Genomic DNA, 26,516 nt, shown 5'->3' on the forward strand with positions numbered 1-26,516 from the left:
CTGTTTCAGTTTATAATCATTAATAACAACCAGCCAAATTTTATTTTTTTAAAACTCACGCCTTGTAAGAGACCCCAAAAATAAAACATACTGAAATGAATTGCCAAATATTTCATCATCATTTTGAACCATCTTGAAAATTAAGTTTTGTGAATCTTAATACCTTATTAATGGATTCACACGACCAGGGGGAAAATGCTGCCTATATAGATAGCCAAGACCTAATACCAGTGTCAAGTGTGAGTTAATGCAGAAGTGTAATGCCCTGAAACTTCTTAGTAAAATTCTAAGAAAATTATCTTCAGAATGTAACATATCGCCACTCACCCAAGATAATACACATCCCTGTAAGCATCAGTTAAACTATGAAATGTTGAGGTCATGTGGCTTGTATATATTGCCAATGCAGAAGAGTTGTTATCTCACAAGATCTGTACATTTCTTAGCATTACTGTGATAGCAATTTTTTTCTACATAGTTTTCCCTCATTCTGTGGACAGACCAGCTCCTCGTCCTACCCCCAGCAATCACCCTCTTCCCCTCCTTTTTTCTAACAGACAGGACACAGTCTGGCAATTCAGGGGCTCACATAGGCCAGACTTCCTTCAGTGCAGCCCTTTGGGTAGAACTGCTAATCCATCTTATTAATTAACAAGATAATGGTGGTTAGCCAGAAAGCAATATTAATGCTAACTATCTAGGAAACGTCAACAGAAACGACTTAAACTTTTCATCAGTCTCTGGTAGCCAACCTGTGCAGCTAAACAATATTTTGATGTTTTAAAACCTGGAAATTCAAGTATATGAGAATTACAGCAGACTTGGAAGAACTGTACCTAGATGCTGAAAGCATAATGCATTTCCACTAAACTCTTCATTTATAAATGGAAACAATATCACAACCCCTTATTATTTTACTTTTAAACAATGTGCTAAAATAGCAACAGTATGTAACATAACCAGAATGAGAAACATGTGGCAATTATGTTACACATACCAAGACTTATAAATGCCTGATCCACCTATTTTTTATTTGTATATTATTATGATCAGTGGGTTTTTTAATTATCCATAATATATCTCCAGGTGCGCTATGCTGCATACGGTATATATAAGAACATGTAATGCATCTGAACTTCAAAAAAATAGCAGACAACATGAGGACTAAATTCTGTAGAAAAGAAATACACACATAAATGGTGTGTTTCAGGGAAAAAAAGCAGTGGAACTTTAAGTCTGCTACTGTAGAACTAAAAAAGTTATCTATTAAATGAAGGATTTCTATTATCTGAAGTTCTACTGCAGCAAACAAATACAACAGCTTTCATTCAGCGATTGACAAAAAACTTTCCAATGTGCCCACTGCAATGCAGATGCCAACCAACGAATCAAAGGCATTCAGCAACTAGACAAAGAGGGTTTGATGCCAACCTCGGTGCCACTGGCAACCATTATTGGCATCAAGCACATTGTCTGCTTTTCCTCCCCCACTCTGCTGGCACTTGACAAACAAAATGGCGGTTCTTGTAGAAACGGAACACAGCACTAGAGCTGCACTGACTGAATCAAATACAACAATTTTATGGACTGAAACACAGCTTGAACCAAATAAGAGAAACTACCAAATAAAACATACTTTTGTTAAGCAAGAAATAGTGATCATGACATTTATTTTTAAGCAAAATTCAAGAGACACTAGAATAAGGAGGAAACCAATTTTTAAAAAAAATCAAGTGCTACATGTTTTAAACACCTGTGGACCACAAATCATTTTAGTCTAATATTCTGCCCCAGACAATTGAGAAGAATACAAATCCATATCAAGAAACATTTAATTTCTCTTGTGTCCTGAAATTCGAATATGAGACTTATAATATAACAAAACAAAACAAAAAGGTAGCGAAGGGAAGACAGGCAAGATTTTGAGAAAAATGATCGATAAAGCTAGTCAATAACAAAACTTGACAGACTGGTCTATTTCCCCCTTCAATACAGATGTGAAACAAACAGAAGAATCCTGTTTGTCAAATCACAAAAAGGACTGACATTTCTAGATCAGGAAATTCTCAATATATTGTAACATTGCTCTGCTCTGCAATGCGGATGCCAACCAACAAATCACAGGCATCCTAGGCTAAACAAAGAAGGTCCGATGCCAATTCTGGTGCCAGTGGCAACCATTACTGGCACTCAAAGTATTCTTCCTCATGCTTTTCGCCAATGTTTAAACATACACCCTATTTTATCCTTTCATTCATTTAAGAACTTTGTCCTTTTTATATCCCGCCCACCCATGAACTGTTTTAATTACTATGTATTATTGGTGAGCCATTACCAAATAGATTTTCATATACCAACATAAAAAAACATCCCTCTATAAAAACATCATTTCTTTGACTGTCATTGTGCTTATACCTTTTGCACACCAAGCAACCCTTGACACCTTGCCTGCCAAAATGCAAAAGTTAGATTGAGAGTAGACTATTCTGAGAGCAATTAAAAAATGAAATACATTTCATAAAGGAGAAGTGCTACAAACATATTCTTTTGTATATAGAAGCACTTGTTTAGCAGATTTCCAGAAAAACTGTTACCAGAGCACAAACTGGATGCACAATTTGCAATTGCACAATAAGCTGACGTTTCTCCCACAGGTGACTTGATGCAAAGAGATGTACCAACTTCATTCAGTGTTGTTTTTTTATCAGTAACTGAAGAAATACTGTAAATGTTGGAGCAATGTTGGGGAAATGTTTTCATAATTCAGGCTTATTTTGACAAATCTTACACAGTCCATTACATCGACTTGGTACCACCAGTAAAACTATCTCATCCACCCAAACCTCCCATCAATTCAAGCTACAAATTTGTCAACTTCAAAGCACAGCACTGAAGAAATACACCTAGACAGGAACAAGGGATGCCCTATGTTATTTTCCTGTGTAGTCAATTTTCTGATGGACATGATACGCAAACCAGTGAAGTGTTCCATCATCAGTCCACTAGCTGTCTTTAATGTATGTTATTTTAATAAAAACTATGTTTTAGCCTTTCTAAATACACTTTGGGGTGAACAAAATGTATATTTAACACAATTAATTTGAAAACATCATAGAAAATTATTATTTTTTCCTTCCAAGATTAATTTGCAATTCAGTGCTATGGATTTGTACTTTGAGGTAAGTCCTATGGGACTATTTAGACATAAGGTCCATCGTATTCAATGGGGCTCACTCCCGGGTAAGTGGCATAGGATTGCGGCCTTAAGATTACTTTTATGAGAATTTTCAGGTGTAAAACATAGCAAAACAAACTAGGCTGCAATCCAGACTAGGTAAGTTGTGCTTAAATCACATTGAAATCAATGGGACTTAACTTCTATTATTTCAATGCAACTGAAATAGAATCAACTTGCTCTGAATTAGGGGCCTCCCTAAAGTTTATAATTGTTCTCCGCTGCTAGAAATGTATTTTCACTACATACATTGATCCTGCAATATATATTTATCATATTTTGTTATGAGTGTATATAGGGTTGGAAATTAGCATAACAAAACTGGACACAATCTTGTAAAAGAAAGCAATACTATGAACACTGAAAATGTAATATGTGAAGGTCACTAGCCAAATGAAAGACATTTTACTTTTAATTTCATATATTATTCAGTCAATTTTCATCTAAGATGCCCTTATTTTATATTAGGACAAGAGATAACACTTCCCATCTGCATTTCTTTGAGCCACTTTCCAACATCAGGACAATTTATGCAAAAACCTGCCATCTGCGAACACTATGGTGGTTTAAGTTTACTCCTAAGATAGACATGTCTATTGTATGACTCCTTCTGCAACCTACAGTGCTGGTCAGAGGCTTTTAGCTAAATAGGTACACAAAGAAAAAAATATGCATATACTTGGATTTAGAATGAAAAATGTCTAAATGGCAAAACAAATTCTGACAGTAACTGCAGAAGTGTTTCCCTAGATTTTTAATGTAATTTCAAATTTCCTTATTTAAGCAACCCTTTTGAAACTTTATGTATGTTAAAATGGAATTCATTATTTGGTACAAATATCTGGATAAAAACCATGCTATGAACACCAGTAAGACCACTAAATAACATCAGGTGTTCACGCGTAACTGTGTATTAATATCCAGATGCTTTATAGGCCATTCCATGACCCAGAGACTTTTTATAGTGGTTAGAGTATTTTCTCATTAAAGCTAATAGATAAAAGATTTAAGTGGCAATTATTTCATATAACTGAATATAAATATGTGGCTATAGATTGCATTTGCTTATACCAGTGATGCCAGAAACAGATGTATCATCATTTAACACTTTGGTACTGTAATGCACACCAAAAACATCCCTAATATTCTGAACTTTCTTTTACAACAGAGGTTAGAATGTGTTCTCAGATATACCTGTCACTCAGAGGTATAAATATTCAAATAAGCATGCACCTGCATACATGCCTACAGGACAGCGTACATGCGCAGACATACCAACACTGCTGAGTAAACTTTTTGTTGAAAGCTTTTCCTTAAAGAAAAGAAAGATCTAAGAGTTCAACATTTTCATATGGAAGAATAACCTACCTTGATCCTGCACATAGTATGCCAGAAACAAATCAAGCTCCTTGACTGATACTGTTATGTGATGTGGCTGAACGCAAAGTGCTGGATTTGTGCAATGGGGGGATTTCATGAGCCGTTCTCCATCCGTACTTTCCAAGGGGATACCTTTGAAGAGGATCACCATGACTAGATCCAGACGCCAGACTTTGTCTGCCTGCCGTAGGCAGTCGATTCTCCTAATCTTACCCTTCTGGTCAGGATTGGACAATACACAGCATGGGTGCTTCTTCCCAGTAACAGTGAGCACAAAATCCTCCCGATACTCTTGGCGGATATCTTTGCGCAGCTTGGCGAGAAGCCTGGATGCCCACTTCTGTTTAATTTCAGGCTTTTCACTAAGTAGCTCATCCTTGACTGCTCTTTCCTCATCCTTTGACATTCGCTTTTCATGTTTTTTAAAGTACTTGCGTTTTCGAGCCTGAAGGTTGAACCAAGTGTAGGCGATTGCACGGACATGTGGAAGAAGTGCCTCGATGAATGGGTGAAATTCATCCTGTTGGAAAAAGCAGGGGAAAAGAATACAAAAACTGAAATATCAGTTTCATTTGCATGGGGGATACTGCGGGTTTTTCTTGACAATTTATGACAATTTTATCATTTCTGTAGGCTTACTACCATGGGCATTACTAAGCAATATTCTTTTTTTCTTTAAGCAGTTACAACTCCCAGAAAAGACACACGAGTGGTCTAAAAAACATCTTATTTCATTTCTGGAAGATAATACTAAGTTTTAATTTACATAACATCCCTACCCCTCACCCCCACCCCGTCTTCAGACCAAACTGGCATACAACTTAAAAATAAAGCTATCTGTGACTTCCAACATTTAGAGATTGAATTTATCTACTAGCACACCAAGCACTACCATTTTTACAAAATACGGCACTGTGATTTGTAAGACATCTGAGCAGAAATGTTGAAAAGGCAGTAGTGAATTGTATAACTCATTTCTCTTCTGTGGCATAGAAACACAAAGCACATACATGCTAAGTGCAGTGCTACACAGTTCCCGCTTTTGGAGCATGCTCTCAGCAGAAGACTAACAACAACACAAAGAGCATGCGCTACTAAACATGATCCATTCTCTTATCAATCACCCAACATTCCAATGATGAAATAGTATCATTCCAGCAGTAGTAACTACAGAAATCATGAAACAGGGAAAGGAGGCAAGAGACAAAGCACGTAATACAAGACCCTAATCAGACTTTCTAAATGTTGTGCGCCTCATAATTTTCCTTCCTAACTTTACAAAATAAAACTTTATGAACTTGAGAATTAAAATTAAATGAGTGGTGTCTCAGCAGTTTTACTCCATTCCAATATGGGGTTCAAAGCTTCACAAAGTTAGTTAATTTATTAACAGATCACAAGTATGTGGCAATTATTCGAAACACCCTAAAAATCTATCTGAGGCACACAATGAAAAAGGACAACTTGGCACAAACTTTGCATTCTTTGTGCTTCAGCACCCTGTGGCAGGGTGACATTAACACTGCATCACTGGGTAAATCCTGCTTTTCTGAAATACATGCAATGTATTTATAGTTCCAAAGAGGTCTTCCTTTCATATGGCTTTACCTCAACATTCATTTAGATTTGCCTAATTTTAGTATTTATTTCAATTAAAGGATAGAGCCTAAATTTGGGCTGTATACATTAACATTACTTTGTGGAGTAGGACAGACATGTTCAGATTCGTGAGTGACTTTTGTCACATATGTAATTATTCTGTATCCAAAACAGTCTAAAGATACATAGCAAATGCAATCATAGTGTGATTTTGAGAGAAAACTGTGGAGAAAGAAGGGGAATGTTATTGCTCCCCCCCCATGTGTTTATGTGAGTAATTCTAAGCTTACATTTCTGTTCTTAAACTATATTAAATAGTTATTTATTTCACTTAATCATATACATTCAAACTAAACTTTACCACATTACAAAGAATACAATATTGATACTAAAATTATGATGTTATAGAATCAAATACGATTTTCCAAGAGGACAAAACATATACATGTTAATACTAAAACACATTTAATTTGAAAGCAACCTTACTAATTTCAAATTAACATTTTTCTGTGCAATACATATTTAAGATGGAGTGCAAATTAGATAGAAAGATGAAATATATTTTCCAGCTTTAAATTATTAAATCACTTATGTAAGCTGCTGGTTTTCAAGCCAAGGAGTTAGTACTAAACAAATAACAACAATTATGCTAGCACCAACATTGATTACTAAATAGTCTGTATTCTAAGCGTTGCATTTTTACAGGTAAGGAGAATTCAAAGTCTTCAGAGTTTCTGCTACAAAATTATTGCAAGTTTGGTTTGATATTTATAAACCTTCCCTCCCACAGAGGGAAAATGACCCAAAACAGAACTATCATACAGGATTAAAAAGATTAAAATACAAAGTGAAGCAAAATGCCAAATAATTGTTAATTACAGTGACCAGTAGAGTTTTGTGACCACTGAGATTTGAAGGTTTCTGTAACTCTGAGGGCACATAAACTAGACCATGGAAAGAGTTAAACCACAATCTGCTCTTTGTGTGGGAAGGCAGCACAGCTCAGAGCAACCATAGCCCATGATAAGACTTCCCTATCTCAATGCACTCTAGTGGCATTTTTTTTCTTGACTACTAAATTTGTTTTTTTCGCTTAGAAACTGACCTGCATAAAATCCTCATTAAAGAAATCTGGAGTTTAATAATACCTCTAAGAGAAAGGTGGTAAAGCAAGCAAGTATGAAAGAAATGCTGAAAAGCACAGAATTGGAATAGGGTGAGGGGACTCTAACCAGTACAGTCTAAAAATTACTATACCAGATATAATTATACTACTTAACATTGTTGCCAGTGATCCTAATATAGCCGTAAGATTCAGGTTATAGTATTTTACATTTTATTTAGAAAATTATGAAGTCTAAGATTTCACTTGTACTTTTAGGGATCACACTTAATTCCACAAAGTGTAATTCTAGTCATGTTTACAAAGAAGTAAGCCCAACTGAATTCAATGGGACTTCCTCCCTAGTAAATATGCTGTTGCAGCCCAAGCAGTGTAACTTGTATATTTAAACTGTATAATTGCCTGCTAAAATCTGGTGAACTTACTACATGTACAGTTTTTGGAAACATTTTTATTGCCATGAAGGTGGAACTGAGAACAGCAAATATTTAATGTGGACCAAAAAGTTTAAAATTTTTTTAAAAACGTTGCATTAATCAGAATAGCAAATCCTGCCATAAAGTTGTATTATAGAATTATACTATAATCTTCAATATACATCTAGAATATTTAAAAATAAAACATTGACAAGAAACATCTCAAAACTTATTCTAATAGAGATCTGCCATCACATCCATTCTCCTCAAAACTGTTTAAAAATGCCATTTATGAAATCTGATCTTTTGCAGCTAGTACTGATAGGCAGAATACAGGAAATAAAGTTGCATGTGGCACTTGCATATGGCAAGAAGCAACATAAAGAATACTCAAGAATCTTAACTATACTTTCCAACAAAGATTATGAAGTTAAAGATTTTCAAGTGTTTTAACAAACGTTCCAGTTGGATCCATATGCATTGACAATTTGTACAAAAATATATTTTTGAAGTAAATACAGAGTATTTGTAAAATTGTATTTACATTTGTATGCGTGTATATGCGTGTGCTGCAACTGCAGTATAAATAGGCCAAGTTCGTTCTCCAAAATAACATGAAAAAGTATTTCCAGTTAATACTTACTTTCCCATCAATTCCTTTTCTAGTAAATATAGACTATTCTATCAAAAATTATGGTAATTCCATAGGAATGTCTTCAAAGATATGCACACTATTTTGCTGGATTTTTTCTGTTTTACACAGAATTAAATGATGGTGGGGGGAGTTTCAAGCTTGCGGGGCTACTTATATGACTAGATGATTAAAAAAGATTCTTAATAACCTGAATACTACAAAGTATAGAACAGCTATGTCATACACCACAGCAAAGTTTATATTAATTGCACAAAACAGGGAAGGGACATATTCTACTGCTAATCTTCCATTATACTTAACAGATATACGTTTCATAGGTGTAGAATGCCTACTGACACCTCACTCACTGTTATATCCTGCTGATTTCAGTGTAGCTTAATGTGACCCCAAGTTAGTATGCTTCAGATCACAGCAACAATTCCTACTTCCAACTGCTACTTTCATATAGATGCTTTAAAGGAAAAAATATCAGGCATAACAAATACTTTTTCTGCACATGTTTTTATTCAACTAGTTATTCTTTTTATTGTAATAGTTTTTAAGACTTCTAAACGCAAATTATTTGTAAAGTGCTGTCAGCACTATAATGACAATAAACCTCAACCACTATGCAAGTGTAGGAAGAAGGGCAGGTTTTCAAAAACAATTTTTGGCTAGATTTTATCACAACTGTATAAAAACACAATGATATGCAACTCAGTCTTAAAAAGTGAATGACTTGCACATTCACAGAGCAAACATGACTTAGAAAAGCACTGTACATACTAAACTTCATTCCAAAATTAGGAGGTATTTCTTAGAACCACTGGAGCAGAATTAAATTAATGTATTGCTAGGTTTGTCATGAAACTGTTTCATAGCTGTGGGGTGTATACAAACTGAACCTCAGCGCTTTTGTTTTGCAACAGCCAAAAGTGTCATTTTAAACTATGAATTTGGCAAAATAAGTAAGTGATAAAACTCACTCAACAGCATCTGTAGAAACATTTTTTTAAACCTCATATGGAAGGAGGCATAAGGCCAGAAAATAGCAATGGAGAATAACTTCTGTGTTATAAACTGGAAGCACCTTACTTTTAAAACTTAATGTAAACTCCAGTATGTCTCTAATATCAGCACAGAGTACCAAATAGTGAGATTAGGACAGCAATAATGTATTTGCAAGTAAGCACCACTGAAATTAGCAAAACTTACTTCTAAGCAAATGCTTTCAATATTGTGGTGGAAGTCCCCTTAAGTATTACATTTTGCACAGAGCAGAGTACCTAATGAAATGAAATCTAACAGTACTTTAGATTTTAGAATGTATATGGCAATATAACAAGAGACATACAGGTACATATATGAGTACTGACTTTAAGAAAATCTCAGATATCTTACAACACCTTTTTTCACCTGTTTTGTGCCAGTTAAGTTCACATTTACTTGTTGGAAAGATCCCTAAGTTAATCACACTTTGATGCCAAACAAAATATAAACAATAAAAACGTGTCAGCCAAAAAGCTACAGGACTGTATCCAATAAGCCTTATCATTGTTTAAATCTTCATTCATAATTCTTGAATGCCTCAGTCTTTTGGAAACACAATGGTTTCTAATTTTCAAATGAAATCTTAATTATTTTCACCCTATCACAATACCCACCAAAATATTAAATAAGCCCTACTTTTTTCCACAGCTATTAGTCATATCCATGTAGATTAAACCATTCAAATCTCATCCTGTTAAGACTGTTAGCCAGAAGTGCTCAGAACTGAGCCACAGCTTCACACACTACCTGGACTATACTGTCAATTTAATGGATGATAAATGGTACTAATGTTACATACTACAGACACTCATATGGCATGTTCTATGCTGTAATTTATATTGGATCTAAATCTGCATTCCATTTCCTTTATTTATTTGTTCTAAAACTTTTATCCCACCAAACATCACAATAAGGTTCACCATATGTTGAAACTACATATTTTCTTTACATGAACATATTTTCTGTTAAATAATGTTAGTTTGTCCAAATGTTCTTCAAAATAATCAATGCATATGCAATATATAAAATTACTCTTCTTTAATGTCCAAAAGAATACAAATGCCTACAGGCCCAAAGCGGCAGAAAAGATTTACTTTTGCTTTTGACCTTGGGTGTTGACTTTAGAAAGTTACAAACACCAGAGTTAATCAGGAAAAATGTCTTGGATAACCAAATAATTAATAACCTACTCCTCGATCATCTTTTCTCAACGAACCTCACATATATATATGATTAATTCAGCATGGGATGGTATTATGTTACACAATTGGTTAATTAAAAATAAAGGAACACTTTCCCCTTAAGCCTTCTCAAGTAGACACTCAGTGTATCAACAGAAGAAGTGAAAAAAACAGCAGGATCAATATTTTCTGGACAATCAATGGGATTCCAACCTACTTTTTAATTAGAAGCATTCTAATTTTTCCGTGTTACTTCTGCAATACAAATTTAGCAAGATCTGTATACCACTGGCATTTTCAAATATCTTCTTTCATCCGCCGCCCCCCTCCCCGCACACCCCTCGATGACTTAGATGTATAAAGAAGTACAATAGTTTAGTTTTACAAATAAAGACCGAAGGCGAAAGGAGCGCCCCTTTGAACAGTTCTAACTATTCCTACCCATCCGCAACCCGAACACAAGTTTGTTATTTTAAAGAAAAGGCGGCTATACCTGAGTGAGACAGATGGGAGAATACATCATGACTTCGCTCTGAGAATGCACTTCTGCGGAGAGAAAAGTATCAAAAGGGCAACGGTTTCATCTATTCATTTTACAGTCATCTGAGACTAAAGATGAATCTAATCAGGAGCGAGTTCTGCCTTGAATCTCCACAACTTCGCAACAAACCCAAGTCCTCCTTAAATAGCCAAAGATTCAAGTTCACTCCGAGCGCTAGATTTCCCGGGGTGAAATCCAATCTACACTTTTAACCCTCTTGTTCTCGGCGGCTCCGTCTTGCTGCTGTTGCAGTTGCTGCTGGTGGATTGGGGCGGGAGGAGGCGGAATGGGGGGGGGTGAATGGAATGCAGGGAGTTAAGGGGGGGGGACAGGACTTTTTCCTCCCTCGCGTTGCTTTTTTTTTCTCCCGGATTTCAATTGCTTCGGAGAAGCTGCTAGCTGGTTGATACACCACGGTACTGTCAACCACGTTGCCAAAGTTCAAGGTTGTAGCGGCGGAGCGGAGCAGGAAAATCCTGGCGTTTGATGGCAGGCGAAACTTTGCAAGGAAGAGCCCTGTGCACTAGAGCGCCAGCGAGGGAGTGTGCGTGCGCGTCCCCCAAGGCTGCAAAACACTTCGCAGCAGCGCGCAAAAGCCGGGCTCCTCTCGCAGCAGCCTGTGCCTCTGTCTCCACTCCCTACCCTCCACCCCCTTTCTCTGTGGATAATGTTCAGAGCCTGCTTTCCGAACGCCCACTGTAATAAAAATGATCTCTTGAAAATTCAAAACGATCAATCTCTCCCCCCCCCCCTATTTTCTTTCCCCCTCCTCTATGTACTCCTTTCTGCAAAACCTGGAAGTTCAAGAGAGGGAAGATTCTATTTTACCGACCGCACTTCTCTGGTCCCCGTTTAAGCTCTCTTCCCCAAATCCGACTTCAGGGTTTCATTTATTATTTAATTACACAATCGCGACGCTTACACTCCTCCCCCCGCTGCTGCTGCAAACACATTCCTTTCCCCCCCCCCCAGCCCCCTCTCCCCTCCCCCTCTCCATGTCTTCCCTCTTTATTAATCATCATCTCGTACTGTACGAGAGCTCGGCTGCACATTTTGCAAACATGCCTGTTTCTTCCACTCTCTCTCGCTCCCTGTCTCACACAAGAAGGGACTGGGCTCGGTAAAGAGTTGAGAGCATTTCTCTTTGGGAGAACTGGGGGTTATTGTAGCAAAAGTTCTTCACGAGTGCGGGGGGGGGAGGAGTAACCCTACTTTGCTTGTGAAAAGGGTCCACTGGAAAATTCCCTCACATAAGGGGGGGGGCAGAAAAAGAGATGGGAGAAAGCGAACCGAAAGCCGGTCGCTCTGTGGACTCTGGATCTGGCGTATCAGGAGGAGGGGGCTACAACGCGGGAAACTGCCAGTTCGCCACTAATTAGCTAAACAAGAATGGAGCGGGGAGGAAATGTGCGTCGCGGGGTCTTCCTTTGCATACATTCTCGGCTCAGGCAGCGTCTGCAAACCCCGCTACCCTGTCTGTCGCCTACATGCGGAGCAAGGTCACTGCATTGTGTAGCAAATGTTTGGCAGGGGAGGAAGGGGGGGTTGGACTCTCGCTCGTGTCTCTGCCTCTTCTCTCCCCCCACCCGCTCTTGGGGCCAGCATGTTCTCGCAAGGCCGTCTGATGGCAAGGGGGAGGGGGAGACACCATCCTCACGGGGAGCCCCTTCCACGTGGCCCCCATTCCCCGCCCGGCAGAAGAAGATTCGCTCATACGCGGGTAGGGTTTTCGAATAGGCTGTCTCTCGCCCCTCTCTGGCAGGCTTTTCCTTTTCTCTCCTCGGCCCGGAGAGGGAATGGGTCGTGTCCCGTCCCCGCCGAGGGAGGCGAAAAACAAAAAGCCCGCGGTAGCAACCCGCTAGTCTGCTTTCAATCTCACCAAGCAGCTCGTGCCAGGAAGGAGTTCGCGCGCGCGGTTTTTGCTTGAGGAATGCAGCAGCGAATTAAAAACACACACGCACGGACACCAGCAACGTTCTCGCGCTGTGCGGCAAGGCGGGAAGTCACTTTGGGAACATTCCCTCCCCCCTCCCCCTCTGCGCCCATGCGTGTATATCTATATACCTGCCAACTGAGGATAACACTTCGTGTATTTGATGAAGTGGACTCTAGCCCAGGAAAGCTTATGCCATCAAACATGTGTTAGTCTTTAAGGTGCTACAGGACTCTTGGTTGTTTTTGCTTCAACAAACTAACAGGGCAACCCTTTTGGAAGTCCCCCAAAGAATCGTTAAAGGGGAGACTGCAAAAGGACTACAAGCTTCGAAATAAATGGGGCAAGTCCATTTGCACAGCCTTATGAGACTACCAACCGGCCGTTTATTTTCAAACTTATGCCACCAGAATATTACAGCAGCATACGGTCATAAGAGGTGTCCCCCTTTTTAAAAAATAGATACCAGCATTCGTCACTGCCTCAGATCCGGCAGACTTTGACCTGACGAACCCAAACAGGCAAAACCGAGATGCCTGAGCGCTTCAATAGGGTCAGCGCCAGCCTGCCTCAGGTAAACTTTCCTCGTGGGCGTCCTCTTTCAGCCCCCTCCCGCCTATGTAAACTGTCCTGAGGGGACCAGTGACTTTTCCTTTTGCAAAGTGGGATTTATTCACGTCAGGCATTTCACAACGACACATCAAGAGAAGCAGGCAGGTTCAAGTCAACCATGAAATGGTCACTTTTTAACCCCGTCCTGTCCTCATTAGAGAAATACTCAAACACAGCCCGTTCTCAAAGGGGGCTCTTAATGAGGGGAGCTTGCCAAGTCGACCAGCTGCAATTCACATAAATTTACAAGCTGGAGGAGGGGGTGGAAGCGAGGGGGACTCATACAAAGCAGGTAATGTCAAAGCAAATAGCTAGGACCAGATATTAACCCTTCAAAGCCAAACCACCTCAATGTAGGTGCACTTCCAAACGGTGTAAAACCGTTATATACATAACACTTTCCTACCTATTAAGGAGCACTAAAAAGTGACAATTTAGTGCATTTTAAAATGCACTAGCACAAAACATGGTAAGGGTATTTTAGGATTAACCCACACACAACTATTTTAACCATTTGTAGAAAATGCTCAATCTACCTTCCTTCATGTCCTTGGGGTTGGGGACTGACTGTCCCAGTTTTGGAGTTTCTCTCTGACTAAATATTCAGTGTATCTTCCATTAAGTTGCCATAAAAGACATTCCTCTTGGCACAGATTCATTAATGACACATGTTCACCTCTTTCAGCTGTTAAGACTCCTGCACAAGGCATTATTACAGGTCTCTGTTTAAGGGTAATTACTCTCCCCTGCCTCCCTTTTCCATGTTGTTTTAAATCAGGGGTGCAGACCCTCTTTCAGCTCAATGGCCGAATTCCACTTTGGAGATGCTTTCAGGGGCCACATGCCAGTGGTGGACAGGACTGACAGGAAAAGGAATGAGCCAAAATACCAGCATATTTTAGTTTAAAGCTCTTACTGCCAGCAACTAAGCTTTAAAATAGATATTTCAGCCTTTTTGAATGGGGAAAGTTGGGAAGCCACCAAATGATTGGTATTTGGATGAAAGGGGGTGGGGCCAGGGGAAGAGGGTGTGGTCCTCTAGGGAACCCTGGAGGGCCAGACTGAGCCACCTGGAAAGCTTGATTTGGCCCCTGGGCTTGAGGTTCTGCATCCCTGTTTTATATCCTCAAACCTTAAACTATAGAAAGGTTGCCTCTGTGAGTTCTGATTTTAAAACAGGCTCCTCGCTTTGGCACAATTGTTGGAATCCCTACTCTTACTGGGACAGATGCCTCTTCACTATTTTGTGGTTCCTATTTCTGGTTGCGGAGCAGCAGTTGAGGCTTTAGCTACTTCACTGCCTTCCTTTTAATGTTTTTTTTATGTTTTATTGTTACCATTTACACTATATTTCTTTCTTTCTATACTGCCCAATAGCAGAAGTTCTCTGGGCAGTTCACAAAAATTAAAAGCACAAAGTACAACATAAAACACTATAAAATAGCAAACAAGTAGTGACATGCTTATCAGCTCCAAAGCCAGAATCAGGAAAAGATGGAAGGAATAGAACACAAGGTAAGAACTAAAGGCAGTGTCATCAGACATCAATAATGAAAGCAACATTGTATAGAAAGCAACAGCATTTTAAAAAAATGATGCAAAGCAGCCACCATCTTTACATATCTGCATTTCATCTGGTGTATCACAAATTAATGCAGTAGACCTACTTTAAATTAAGGTAAATGAGAGGTAATGTAGGATAGAAGCAAAGTCTGCAATCTTGTCCATGCTTTGTTGTTCAGTCGTTAAGTCGTGTCTGACTCTTCGTGACCCCATGGACCACAGCATGCCAGGCCTTCCTGTCCTCCGCTCTCTCCCAGAGAGTGCTCAAGTTCATATTCATTGCATTGGTGATGCTATCTAGCCATCTCATCCTCTGCCGTCCCCTTCTCCTTTTGCCTTCAATCTTTCCCAGCATCAGGATCTTTTCCAGGGAGTTTTCTCTTCGCATTAGGTGGCCAAAATATTTGAGCTTCAGCTTCAGTATCTGTCCTCCCAATGAGCAGTCAGGGTTGATTTCCTTTAGGATGGACTGATTTGACCTCCTTGCAGTCCAGGGGACTCGTAAGAGTCTTCTCCAGCACCACAGTTCAAAAGCATCGATTCTTCGGCGCTCAGCCTTCCTTATAGTCCAGCTCTCACAGCCATACGTTGCTACTGGGAAAACCATAACTTTGATTATACAGACCTTTGTCGGCAAGGTGATGTCTCTGCTTCTTACTATGCTGTCTAGGTTTGCCATAGCTTTCTTCCCAAGGAGCAAGTGTCTTTTAATTTCATGGCTACAGTCACCGTCTGTGGTGATCTTGAAGCCCAAGAAAATAAAATCTGTCACTGCTTCCATTTCTTCCCCTTCCATATGCCAGGAAGTGATGGGGCCAGATGCCATGACCTTAGTTTTTTTAATGTTGAGTTTCAAACCAGCTTTTGCACTCTCCACTTTCACCCTCAACAAGAGGCTCTTTAGATCCACTTTGCTTTCTGCAAATAGGGTGGTATCATCTGCGTATCTGAGGTTGCTGATAATTCTCTCGGCAATCATAATTCCGACCTGTGATTCACCCAACCTGGCGTTTCTCATGATGTACTCTGCATATAAGTTAAACAAGCAGGGTGATGATATGCAGCCTTGTCGTACTCCTTTCCCAATTGTGAACCAATCGGTTGTTCCATGTCCGGTTCTTACTGTTGCTTCTTGACCCTCATACAGGTTTCTCAGGACACAGGTAAGGTGGTCTGGTACTCCCATCTCTTTAAGAATTTGCCACAGTTTGTTGTGATCCACACAATCAAAGGCTTTAGCGTAGTCAATGAAGCAGAAATAGACTTTTTCTGGAATTCTCTTGCTTTCTCCATGATCCAGCAAATGTTGGCGATTTCATCTCTAGTTCCTCTGCCTCTTCAAAACCCAGCTTGTACTTCTGGTAGTTCTCGGTTCACATGCTGCTGAAGCCTAGCTTGTAGGATTTTGAGCATAACCTTGCTGGCATGTGAAATGAGCACAATTGTATGGTAGTTTGAACACTCTTTGGCATTGCCCTTCTTTGGAATTGGAATGTAAACTGACCTTTTCCTGTCTTGTGGCCACTGAGTGTTCCAAATTTGTTGGCATATTGAGTGCAGCACTTTAACAGCATCACCTTTTAGGATCTTAAATAGCTCAGTTGGAATACTGTCCTTTCCGCCAGCTTTGTTGTTAGTAATGCTTCCTATGGCCCACTTGGCTTCACTCTCTAGGATGTCCAGCTCAAGTTCAGTGACTGCACTATCATGGCTATCAGGGACATTAAGATCTTTCCTGTATAGCTCTTCTGTGTATTCTTGCCACCTCTTCTTAATCTCATCTGCTTCTGTTAAGTCCCTGCCTTTTTTGTCCTTTATCATGCCCGTCTTTGCACAAAACGTTCCCTTGAGATCTCTGATTTTCTTGAAGACATCTCTAGTCTGTCTCATTCTATTGTTTTCCTCCATTTCTTTGTATTGTTCATCTAAGAAGGCCTTCTTGTCTCTCCTTGCTATTCTCTGGAAATCTGTATTCAGTTGGGTCTACCTTCCCCTTTCTCCCTTGCTTTTCACTTCCTTTCTTCCTCAGCTACTTGTAAAGCCTCATCAGACAGCCACTTTGCTTTCTTGCACTTTTATTTGGAAGTAAAAGCAACTGATCTGAGTGGGACTTACATCCAGGTAAACATACTTAGGATATTTGCATGAGTGCAATCGCAGAAGCCCCTGGTTAAAATATTCCCTCAGATACGAACCTTACTTGGCCTTAGGTAAGCTACAATCTCACAATCTTCACCCTTTCCCCATCTTTGATATGGGGATAATACTACTGACCTGCCTTACAGGGTTGTTGTAAGGATTACTGGGATATTATATGTGAAGAGCTATGAACGTTCTGAAGTGCTATTTAGTTGCTAGCTACTGCAGCCCCCTTTACACATTTCTCATGTGAAGCCACCTCTGTGTGATCAAAGGAGAGCAGTGCCATGCTTGCCCCAAGATCACACAGCTTCCTCTGCCCTCAATTAATGCATTAAGTGTTGATATCTGCATAGGTGAAGCCTACATGTGCAGACCTCTATGCAAGTCAGCTTTCCTGGGGGCTGTGTTCCAGCTCCTGGAGAAGTGTCACCTCTCCAGACATCCATAACTAACACATGAACATTGGGTGGGTGGGTGGGTGGGTGGAGACAGAAGCCATGTGAACTTAGAGGTAGGGCCAGCAACATTACACCTTTGTCCCTTGGTCTTATGTAGACTCCTTCTTACAAGTAACAAGTGTAGGGGACCGATGATTGAGTACTTCCATTGACATTGTTCATTTGTTTCACAATTATCTGCCACTATCCTCCAGCACCACCACCTGTACGGACAGACACCCTGTGCGCTGAATTCTGTTTTAGCCTGTAATTGATCTGTCTTGCATAATCATAATTATAACATTTTTAATGTTTTCTCCCTGCTACCTTCAAATGTGAGAGGTGAATCAAGGTGGTTTTCATTCTTAGAATTATGTTTTGAATATGAATACCAAATTTAATGGTACTATATTGATTCTGAAGAGGATCTAAAATTGCTAAACACACACACACAAGAAAACACAAAGACAGACATTAAAACAGAAGCCTCTGCTTTGCCAATAAATGTCAAGTGCTTTGGATCAGTTTTTTCACAACTATACTCATACACCACATTACACCCCTTCCTAAGGCTAGAGCACATACACTGTTGTTATGAGGACAGTACTAAAAATGGTCACCTTGGGGCAACTAAGCCTACCAACTTGTAGCATATAGACACACATAAGGTGACATACCATCATAAAGTGTATTTCCATGCCCCTGCTCCATATCCCTGGTGGCGACTAATAGAAGATGCAGAGCCACAAAACATGAACGCCCAATGTGGAAAGTATTTCTAAATCTTATGGGCTATGCCATTTTCAGAAACATTACAGTGGTGACTAAGATGTGCTCCAGGTCTCTGTCATCAAAGAAGAAGCTACATGCATAACCAAATGCCACCAATGGCAAATGAACAGCATTCACAGCATTTTTTTTCCTTCACTGGTTATATGTTACAAATATATTACACTTGTAGTCTGTCATCTTCACTGACTTCCACTCCATTTCCAGGCCCAATTCAAAGTACTGCTGTTGACATTTTAAGGCCCTTCACAGCTTGGGGCATCAGTACTTGAAGCATTATTTCTTCCCACAAGTACTGAATTGATTTGATCTTCACCTGAGGCCCTACTTTGAGTGCCCCTACCAAGTGAGATACTACAAGTACAAGTGAAAGGGCCTTTTCAAATACCTCCCCCAGAGATGTCTGCTTGGTGCCTACTCTAATGTCTTTCCAGTGCCAGGCAGATATCTTTTTATTTTTCCAAGCCTTTTAAATCATGCTGTAGCTTTCAACATTGCTTTAGCTCTAACAATTTTTTATACTCTACTCTTTGTTTTCTTTTATCTGTTTTGATCATATCTGCTGTTGTTCTAATGCTGCAGTTTATTTTATTGTATTCTTATCTGTAAGTTCTTGTTTTCTTCCTGTGAGTAACCCAGATAACTTTTTGTTAAATAAATAAATAAAGTTCAAGAGGAGTACATTAGGTAAGTTGTAACGCCATCTGACACAGTGTATCAAAGTGGCTGGATAAATGGTACTATCACCTTACCACTAGTGAGCACCTTTGATTATTAACATGATTTCTGAGGCACTAACAACAGTATAACTACTAGTAACCTACTGCGGCACACTTCTGATAAGAGTTAACATTATCACATACAAAAAAGGGGGCAGAGTCACATAGGCTGCAATCCTATAGTATACACACCGACCTGAAAGTAAGCCTCATTGAAGTCAATGAGGCTTAGTTCTGCTTAGACATGCTCTGGATTGCACTGTTGTAACGCAATCCTGTACGTGTCTACTCAGATGTAAGTCCCATTTAATTCAATGGGTCTTACTTCCAGATAAGTGTGTATTGGATTGCAGCCTTAGGAGCTGATCTTCTTACACATATAAATACAGCACCAATATTCATACTGAATGGAAGCTGACAAAATACAGAAAACTCATTTTCATTTCCAGCATGAAGAAACAAAGAAGGAGACAGAGCTGTGTCTGAATGGTGCCTGGAGAGGGGATAGGAAACAATATGATTATGTCTTTCTGTGTGTCCTCAGGTGCTCCACAGACACAAAGCCCAGCCCAGCCTGGCCTTTCCCTCATTGACACAGGAACAAACCAGCGCAACTAGCTTCATAAACACCACTGTAACTGCAGGATTTTCCAGGAACAAGACTGAAAGCCAAGAGTAACCAAGCCCATTCCATAAAGACATCCTTCAAAAGGGAGTGGAAATTGTTTTGTGATTCATCTAAATAAATGCCCATCTTTAATAATCCAAGCATAATAACCACATGCTAACAACATTCACCAGGTTTAGAAAGTTTCTCCTGAGGACATAAAGTACAATAATTACTTAAGAGTATACAGAAGCATAAACAGATAACACACATATGCCAAACTCAAATGTCCTCCCGGAAGATACTTTACTGTCAACTCTTCTCTTGCAGAATGATCCCAATAGATTTTGTGTAAGAAATCACTCCTCTATAAAAGGCAAAACATCTAGCAAACTATACTGTAGTGTGTATACTCCAGTGTAGAAAGGTGAGATAGAAATTAAATAAATAATAAATACACTCACAGAAAATATATAAAATGTTCATGTCTTTTAATTAGGACACACAATTGTACCTTCTGAACTAAACAAACCAATTAAACAACTTTCAGTACATCTACTTTTCTTTAACATTGATTATTGGGCAGATTAGTGATGTAATAAATACATAAATAATGCAATGACTGTTTTTGAATGTATGTATGCTCTTGGTGTCCATGGTACTACAATTATACTGAGGTCTTTAATAAAAAAATATTTCAAAATGAAAGACAACTCACTTTTGAAGACATAATTGGTGTGCAGCAAAAACAACAACAAACACAACAACTGTTTCTTCAAAACTGCATTCTAGAATTATCTCTCATCTACCAGCAACCTTTAATTTTGAGTGCTGCATATGGGATACAAGCAGTAAATCAACTGAACCTGATAGAGAATGAAACATGTAAATATAGAGAGAGAGATGGCCTCTGAACCCAAGAATTGGATGATACAAAATACTACGGAATCCAATAAAAGGCCTGTATTGGCCACACCACAATGGGACCCCTCCACTCTTCCAGAGACCATCCTTACGGATTAGGCATTTATGCATAATACAAAAAAGTTAGTTAATTAAAAAGGTCACAATCAAAGATATACAGCTATATATAGTACAAAAGTCACTTGTTATATATATAGCACAGATATCCAATTATCTGTTTAATGTCTATAAACCAGATGATACAGGGCAACTTAGATTTGTTCTTCACTCTCATTCCCAATATCCCAGACCTAGGTATATATTTATATTTGTCTTGTGGGGACAAAATTAAGTTAAGAAATTACATTGTTAATTATTTTACTGCCAGTATACACATACACACAGTTATTAAAGGCATTGCATACCTATCTGTCTGTCTAGATTTCATGCATATGTACAGTTTGAAACTCACCGAGCAAGCAGCACTGATTTCAGTGCAACATAGGAGGTTAGCTGGCTCAACTGTATGCTTAATCAAAAACTAGAAACTCAGAAAGGTCGGTCTAGCTCTCGCCTCTCCCTCCCCCCACCATTCTCTGTAGACAACGATTCAGTGTTTCATTCTACTGGACTCAGAAACAAATGCTCTTATTCTTTCTGCCTTAATACACGATACTGAAAAACTTTGCACACGCATTCCAAAGTGCTTTGGCAATTATATTTCTAAGAGGGCAGTGAAAGCTGAAAGGGAAAGGCCTACATCTAGATCACTGATAATATGGGAGTCCAAGTACTATCCATTGTGTGAGACAGCTCTACTTTAGTTACTCTGAAACCAAGAGGCTAAGTCTAATGTTAATCCACAATCTCAGCTAGCCCTATTACATAAAATGATATTTTTCCTCTACACTTTATACATACATAACATTTTTAGTTTTTCCCCTATTTAGAGTTGTTGTTATCCCAATATACCATTCACACACAAGAACATGTTATTTAAATTAATATCTCCTTCAATACATTTACTTTTGTTCTAAAGCCTTCAGTGTTAAACAGTTTTCGAACTTAAGTAAAGTGTGCTTAAATATATTTGCAAGCCTAACAGTTTTACATTGTGCAGATTCATAAATGGGCAATACTTTTTTAAGCAATAAAACATCCAGTGCTCCTTGGAAAATCCTCTTCACCAATAAAAAAAGTTCAAGTTACGCATTATGCTAGAAATACTTGTCTGAAGTTTTCTTTCTATGTGTGTGCAAGTTCAATTAAAAGGATTTTATGGGAATCCTTTTTTTAGAAAACCACTGCAACTTGAAAAATAAATGGAATTCTCAGGATTTTTAAATATATATCATATATTTTCATGTTAATGTTCCTATTTAAAAAAAAAAAAAAACAACACCTCACAGCTGAATCAAACTGTATTCCTGCTAGTAATTACATAGTTATACATATTTTCCTTGTCTAGCAAATATTTATTTTCTAGTAAAAAGAAATAGGGAATATCTGCATATAATGCATGCATGCTTTTGAATGTTCAGCTATTTAAATGTCTGTGGTGTTCACACACATATCTTTCTCACAGTGTGTATGCTTGACCTCTGTCCACATATGGTTTGATGGTGTCTCTAATAACCAAGCTTTCCCCATTTCACAGACCAAAAAATGCAAACATCAGGCCTCAATATAAAACTGTAAACCACAATGTTTTATGTTACACGACTTAGAAGTTTTTACCCTGACTGCATAAAGGTCAGATTCGCTCAGCCTTCACTTTCACGTTTCACCAGTATAGCAAAGGCTTCCCGAAACACTAATGTATTATTCAAAAACTACTTAAAGAATCAGTCCCAGTTACTATGGTACATTGCTGACAGTTTACACTTTCTTAAATTGTTGGGATCTTTTTTTAAAAAAGTTTCAAATAGTAGTTCAAAGGTTTACTTTTATTCCAGTGATTCATAGCTGAAATTACATGGGCAGACACTCAGGATCACATCAAAGAAAGTTAGAGTTAATCTTGTGTATTTTGGCGCCTTTTCTCTGCCAGCTACTGTACTGAGGGGGAAGGACTTGGAGATCTTGTCTGTCCCTTCTCAAGTTCAATGGCAGCCCTTTCCAGGAGCAACAGCAGCAGGAGGAAAAGATGGCCATGTTCACAGCCCTAATAATAATTCAGATCACGCCACATCGGCATCTTGTGTCAAAGTCGAACTGGCTTCCCCGCCCCCTTCAACCCAAGAGCTGCCAAGTCCTCACACACTCCGCATTCAACCACAACTTAATGGATGGGATATTGTGCATTAAAATGTGGCCCAGAGCCCCAGACACAGGCGAAGAGAGGGCAAGCAGAGCAGATACACACCCAGGGAATAAGAATGAAAGCATAAAAGCAAACATACTGTCTTCCAGCAAAATAATATGGACTACGGAGCTGGCAGAAAGAAACAATAAACAAGCCACAAAAAGCATATGTAACTAGAAAATTAGCATTTCAGAGGGACAAAATAAACACCCCATACTTTAGAGTGACAAGCCCATTTGATATATCTTGAGATATATTACCTAGCAAGCAAATAAAACATAGATGCATAAATGTATTTCCTTAAATCTATGCAAGAAACATCATGTTTACATTAGTTAGAAAATATACCAATATAGCAAAATATCCCCAAAAGAGATTAGCAGAAGGAACCAAATACATATCTACAACAGTTGGAAGATGGGGAAACAAAACTGACTACAAAGCTGGAAATTAACCAGCCAACATTTTATATTAATCTTTTCCCATGTTTAACAGATAGTTTTCAGAAAAGCGGGGTGGGGAGAAAGTTGGAAGCAGGAAATGTACCAAGTTTAGCACTTTTGGACACAAACTCCCGTCAACGGTTTCCTGGCATAAAAGTGTGACCCACATACAAAAGCTGCCAAAGGCGGGGGCGGGGGCGCGCGGAAAGCAGCAACATATAAACAATCCACAACTTATACTTCATCCTCTAAAACCAGAAATCATACCATTGATCGGGGGAAGGGTTGGCATATACGGCCTCCAAAGACATAATCTCGGGGCGGGGGGGGGGAGGGGAAAAGAGAACAGCCAACAAGCAAGTTAAAAAAAAAACCGTATCGTTTTCAATGCCACATACCATTGTACTGTATTGCATTAAACGTATGGGATCCTGAATTCTGTAACACAACACGGGACCGTTGGCTTCACATTTCTCAGTTAACAAATGTATGCGTTTCTCAAGGACGCGGTGTGGTTTTGGTTTTGTTTAGATTTCCAAGATTGACCTTCTGTCTTTTTAACGTATAGATATATATATAAAAAACGAAGAAAGAGAATTAACTGTTCGGGCTTTTTTAAGGCAATCAGAAGGAAAAAAAAAAAATCTTGACTACAGGAGTTGGGGGGAAAGCAGAAAGGCAAAAAAAAAAAAAGTCTAAGGCAGTGAGGTGCCCCCGCCTTCGCCTCCGCCTCCGCCTCTCCCTCTTTTTCAATCTTCCTTCCTCTTTGAGTTGCAACGCTGAAGAGTAGGTTGTGGTTGCTGACTTGAACGTGGTCCAGGAGAGGCTGAGCCTTTTTTTTTTCAAGCGGGGCTGGTCTCTATGAATGTGTGTGTTGCTGCCTTTCTCCCTTCCCTTTCCCCCCCTCGCGCGTCTGGCTCTGCAGAAGGAGCTGGCGGTGCTAACGCTGAGTTGCGTACTTGGCCTCTTTCCACCTCGCTCCGATTGGCCAGGACCTCGGCGGCGGCTTCCCTTAACCACCAACCACTCAAGCTGCCTTTGCCTCCCACCCCGCGCTCTCCCCCCGCCCTCCCGTTCCCCTTCCCTTCCCTTCCCTTCCTCAGAACCCGTGGGAAGCGCGGCTCTTCGTTTCCGCCTGGCGGCTGCATGAAACACCAAGAAAGAAAGGGAGGGCAAGGAGCTATTTGCATATTCATTTTCAAGTAACCAATGAGCGGGAGAAGAGCCGGGAGGGGGGCACCCGCAATAAAGTATACAGTTCCAGACAGGTCAAAGACCCTGAAATCAGTGCATGTCAAAGTAGTCTGTGGAGTTTTTTAAACAGAAGTGTGTGTGTGTGAGAGAGAGAGAGAGAGCAAGCGAGGAAGGTTTCATAAAATAGAACATGGAATCCCACTACTGATTTGGGAAGAAAAAAATAGAATGTTCTTATTAACAAAAATCCCACTTACAGCACAATTCTATACATGTCGACTCAGAAGTAAGTCCCATTGAGTTCAGCAGGGCTTACTCCCAGGTAAGCGTGTATATGATTGTAGCCACAATTAGATAATAGAACTAATAACAAAAGAGAATTGCAAGACAATAACAGAAACCCAAACTAATATTTGTATATAAAATCTTGTGTAATTTATTTAAGAAATTATACATACATGACACCAAGTTAGTTAGCATTCATTAAACCAGTACCTGTCCATGAAAGTATGGGTCAATAGCTCTTCCAGTTTAGTTAATGGGAATGTCTGATGTGCAAGGAATACAAAATTAGGCTGCTTGTGGAACTACACTGATTATAATGAGAGCTGTTGAGGAACCAGAGCTTTTGAAAACTGCCACTTCATTTATGTAGTTAAATTTGGTAATAGACAAGCCTCTAAAAGCATCCTATTTTTAAAAGCAAACAAATGATTGTATTTTATGTTTCATCCCATCTAGCAGTCAGATATAGTTTAATAGCTTCCCTGATTTAACTTGCTGCCCAACATTTTTGTTCTTGAGTAGAATTGTATAATATGTTATTTCCAGGAAGAATCAGTCCAGCAAAAGACCCAAAAGAGGAAGCTAGGAGGGAGGAAGTCTAAAAAATTAATTACCAATTTGATAATGTTTGCAGTATTCATTATAATACTTTAAATAAAACAGAACAATAATGATAAAAAGACATTACATAATTACTTTTCATATTGCAAAGATTTCAAGTTATAAATATTGAAGTGTAACATTAATGCGTACTTGAAAAATACATTTCCTCTCACACAATTTTAAAAGGCCTTTTTTTAGCCCAGAGCATTCAGACTGTATAATTGCTACAATAGACATCAGTAGCTTCAAATGTTCCTTTTAAAACTGCTAAATTATATTGTTAGCAATAATCTAAAATATCAAGAACTAGGGCATTAGGTCAGTCAGACTGACTTTAGAAGCTATGGACTTTTAAGATTAAACTGGGTGAATTTTAAAAAATGAAGGTTATTTTTGCAATACAAAGGGACCACTAGTCCAACTTGAATGCTCACAATTAGTTTTTTCAGTTATTAATTTCAATTAAACTTCTAAAAATCAATTAGTGTTCAAATGAACAATAAACTGGCAAAACCTAGGAGGAAAAGCAGCTTGAAATCCTATGAACACAGGTTGGATTCAATTACACACACACACACACACACACACACACTCTTCCGTTTCAAAAATTAGAAATATCTCCAGTAAAGCGGGGGGGGGGGGGCGCTGTAGAATATTTGCTTCCCTTTGTTTAGTGAAAGTGATTGCTAAGGCAGTCTGTGCCATGAACTTTGCAAACTACATAACATCTACTCAATTATCTGGTTAGCAGGCCTTTTTCCATGCCAGGGAGAATGTGTGGTTGTTTCTGGTTAATAGAAGTTTAAAAGCCACAGACCAAGA

At 39.0% G+C, this 26,516-nt stretch overlaps 1 protein-coding gene across 11 annotated transcripts in view; it reads right to left on the bottom strand.

The window, feature by feature from the left end:
* NFIB (nuclear factor I B) overlaps nucleotides 1-24,527 on the bottom strand; it is a 278,915-nt gene extending 254,388 nt beyond the window's left edge. For 6 of the 11 annotated variants that reach the window (XM_084834525.1, XM_084834519.1, XM_084834516.1 and 3 more), the window contains exons 1-2: nucleotides 11,112-11,273; nucleotides 4,604-5,135 (exon numbers count right to left, since the gene is read on the bottom strand). In XM_084834525.1, coding sequence (XP_084690651.1) covers nucleotides 4,604-5,135; nucleotides 11,112-11,141 — 562 coding nt within the window. In that variant the 5' untranslated portion in view covers nucleotides 11,142-11,273. Of the gene's footprint in view, nucleotides 1-4,603; nucleotides 5,136-11,111; nucleotides 11,274-11,991; nucleotides 12,034-24,010 lie in introns of those variants that run through there. The other 5 variants (XM_084834517.1, XM_084834523.1, XM_084834522.1 and 2 more) reach the window with 4 other exon arrangements.
* Between the last annotated feature and the right edge of the window lie 1,989 nt (nucleotides 24,528-26,516).

This window comes from Heloderma suspectum, chromosome 2 (genome assembly GCF_057233095.1).
Source record: "Heloderma suspectum isolate Gila_16-S chromosome 2, 16-S_ref, whole genome shotgun sequence".
Taxonomy (NCBI): domain Eukaryota; kingdom Metazoa; phylum Chordata; class Lepidosauria; order Squamata; family Helodermatidae; genus Heloderma; species Heloderma suspectum.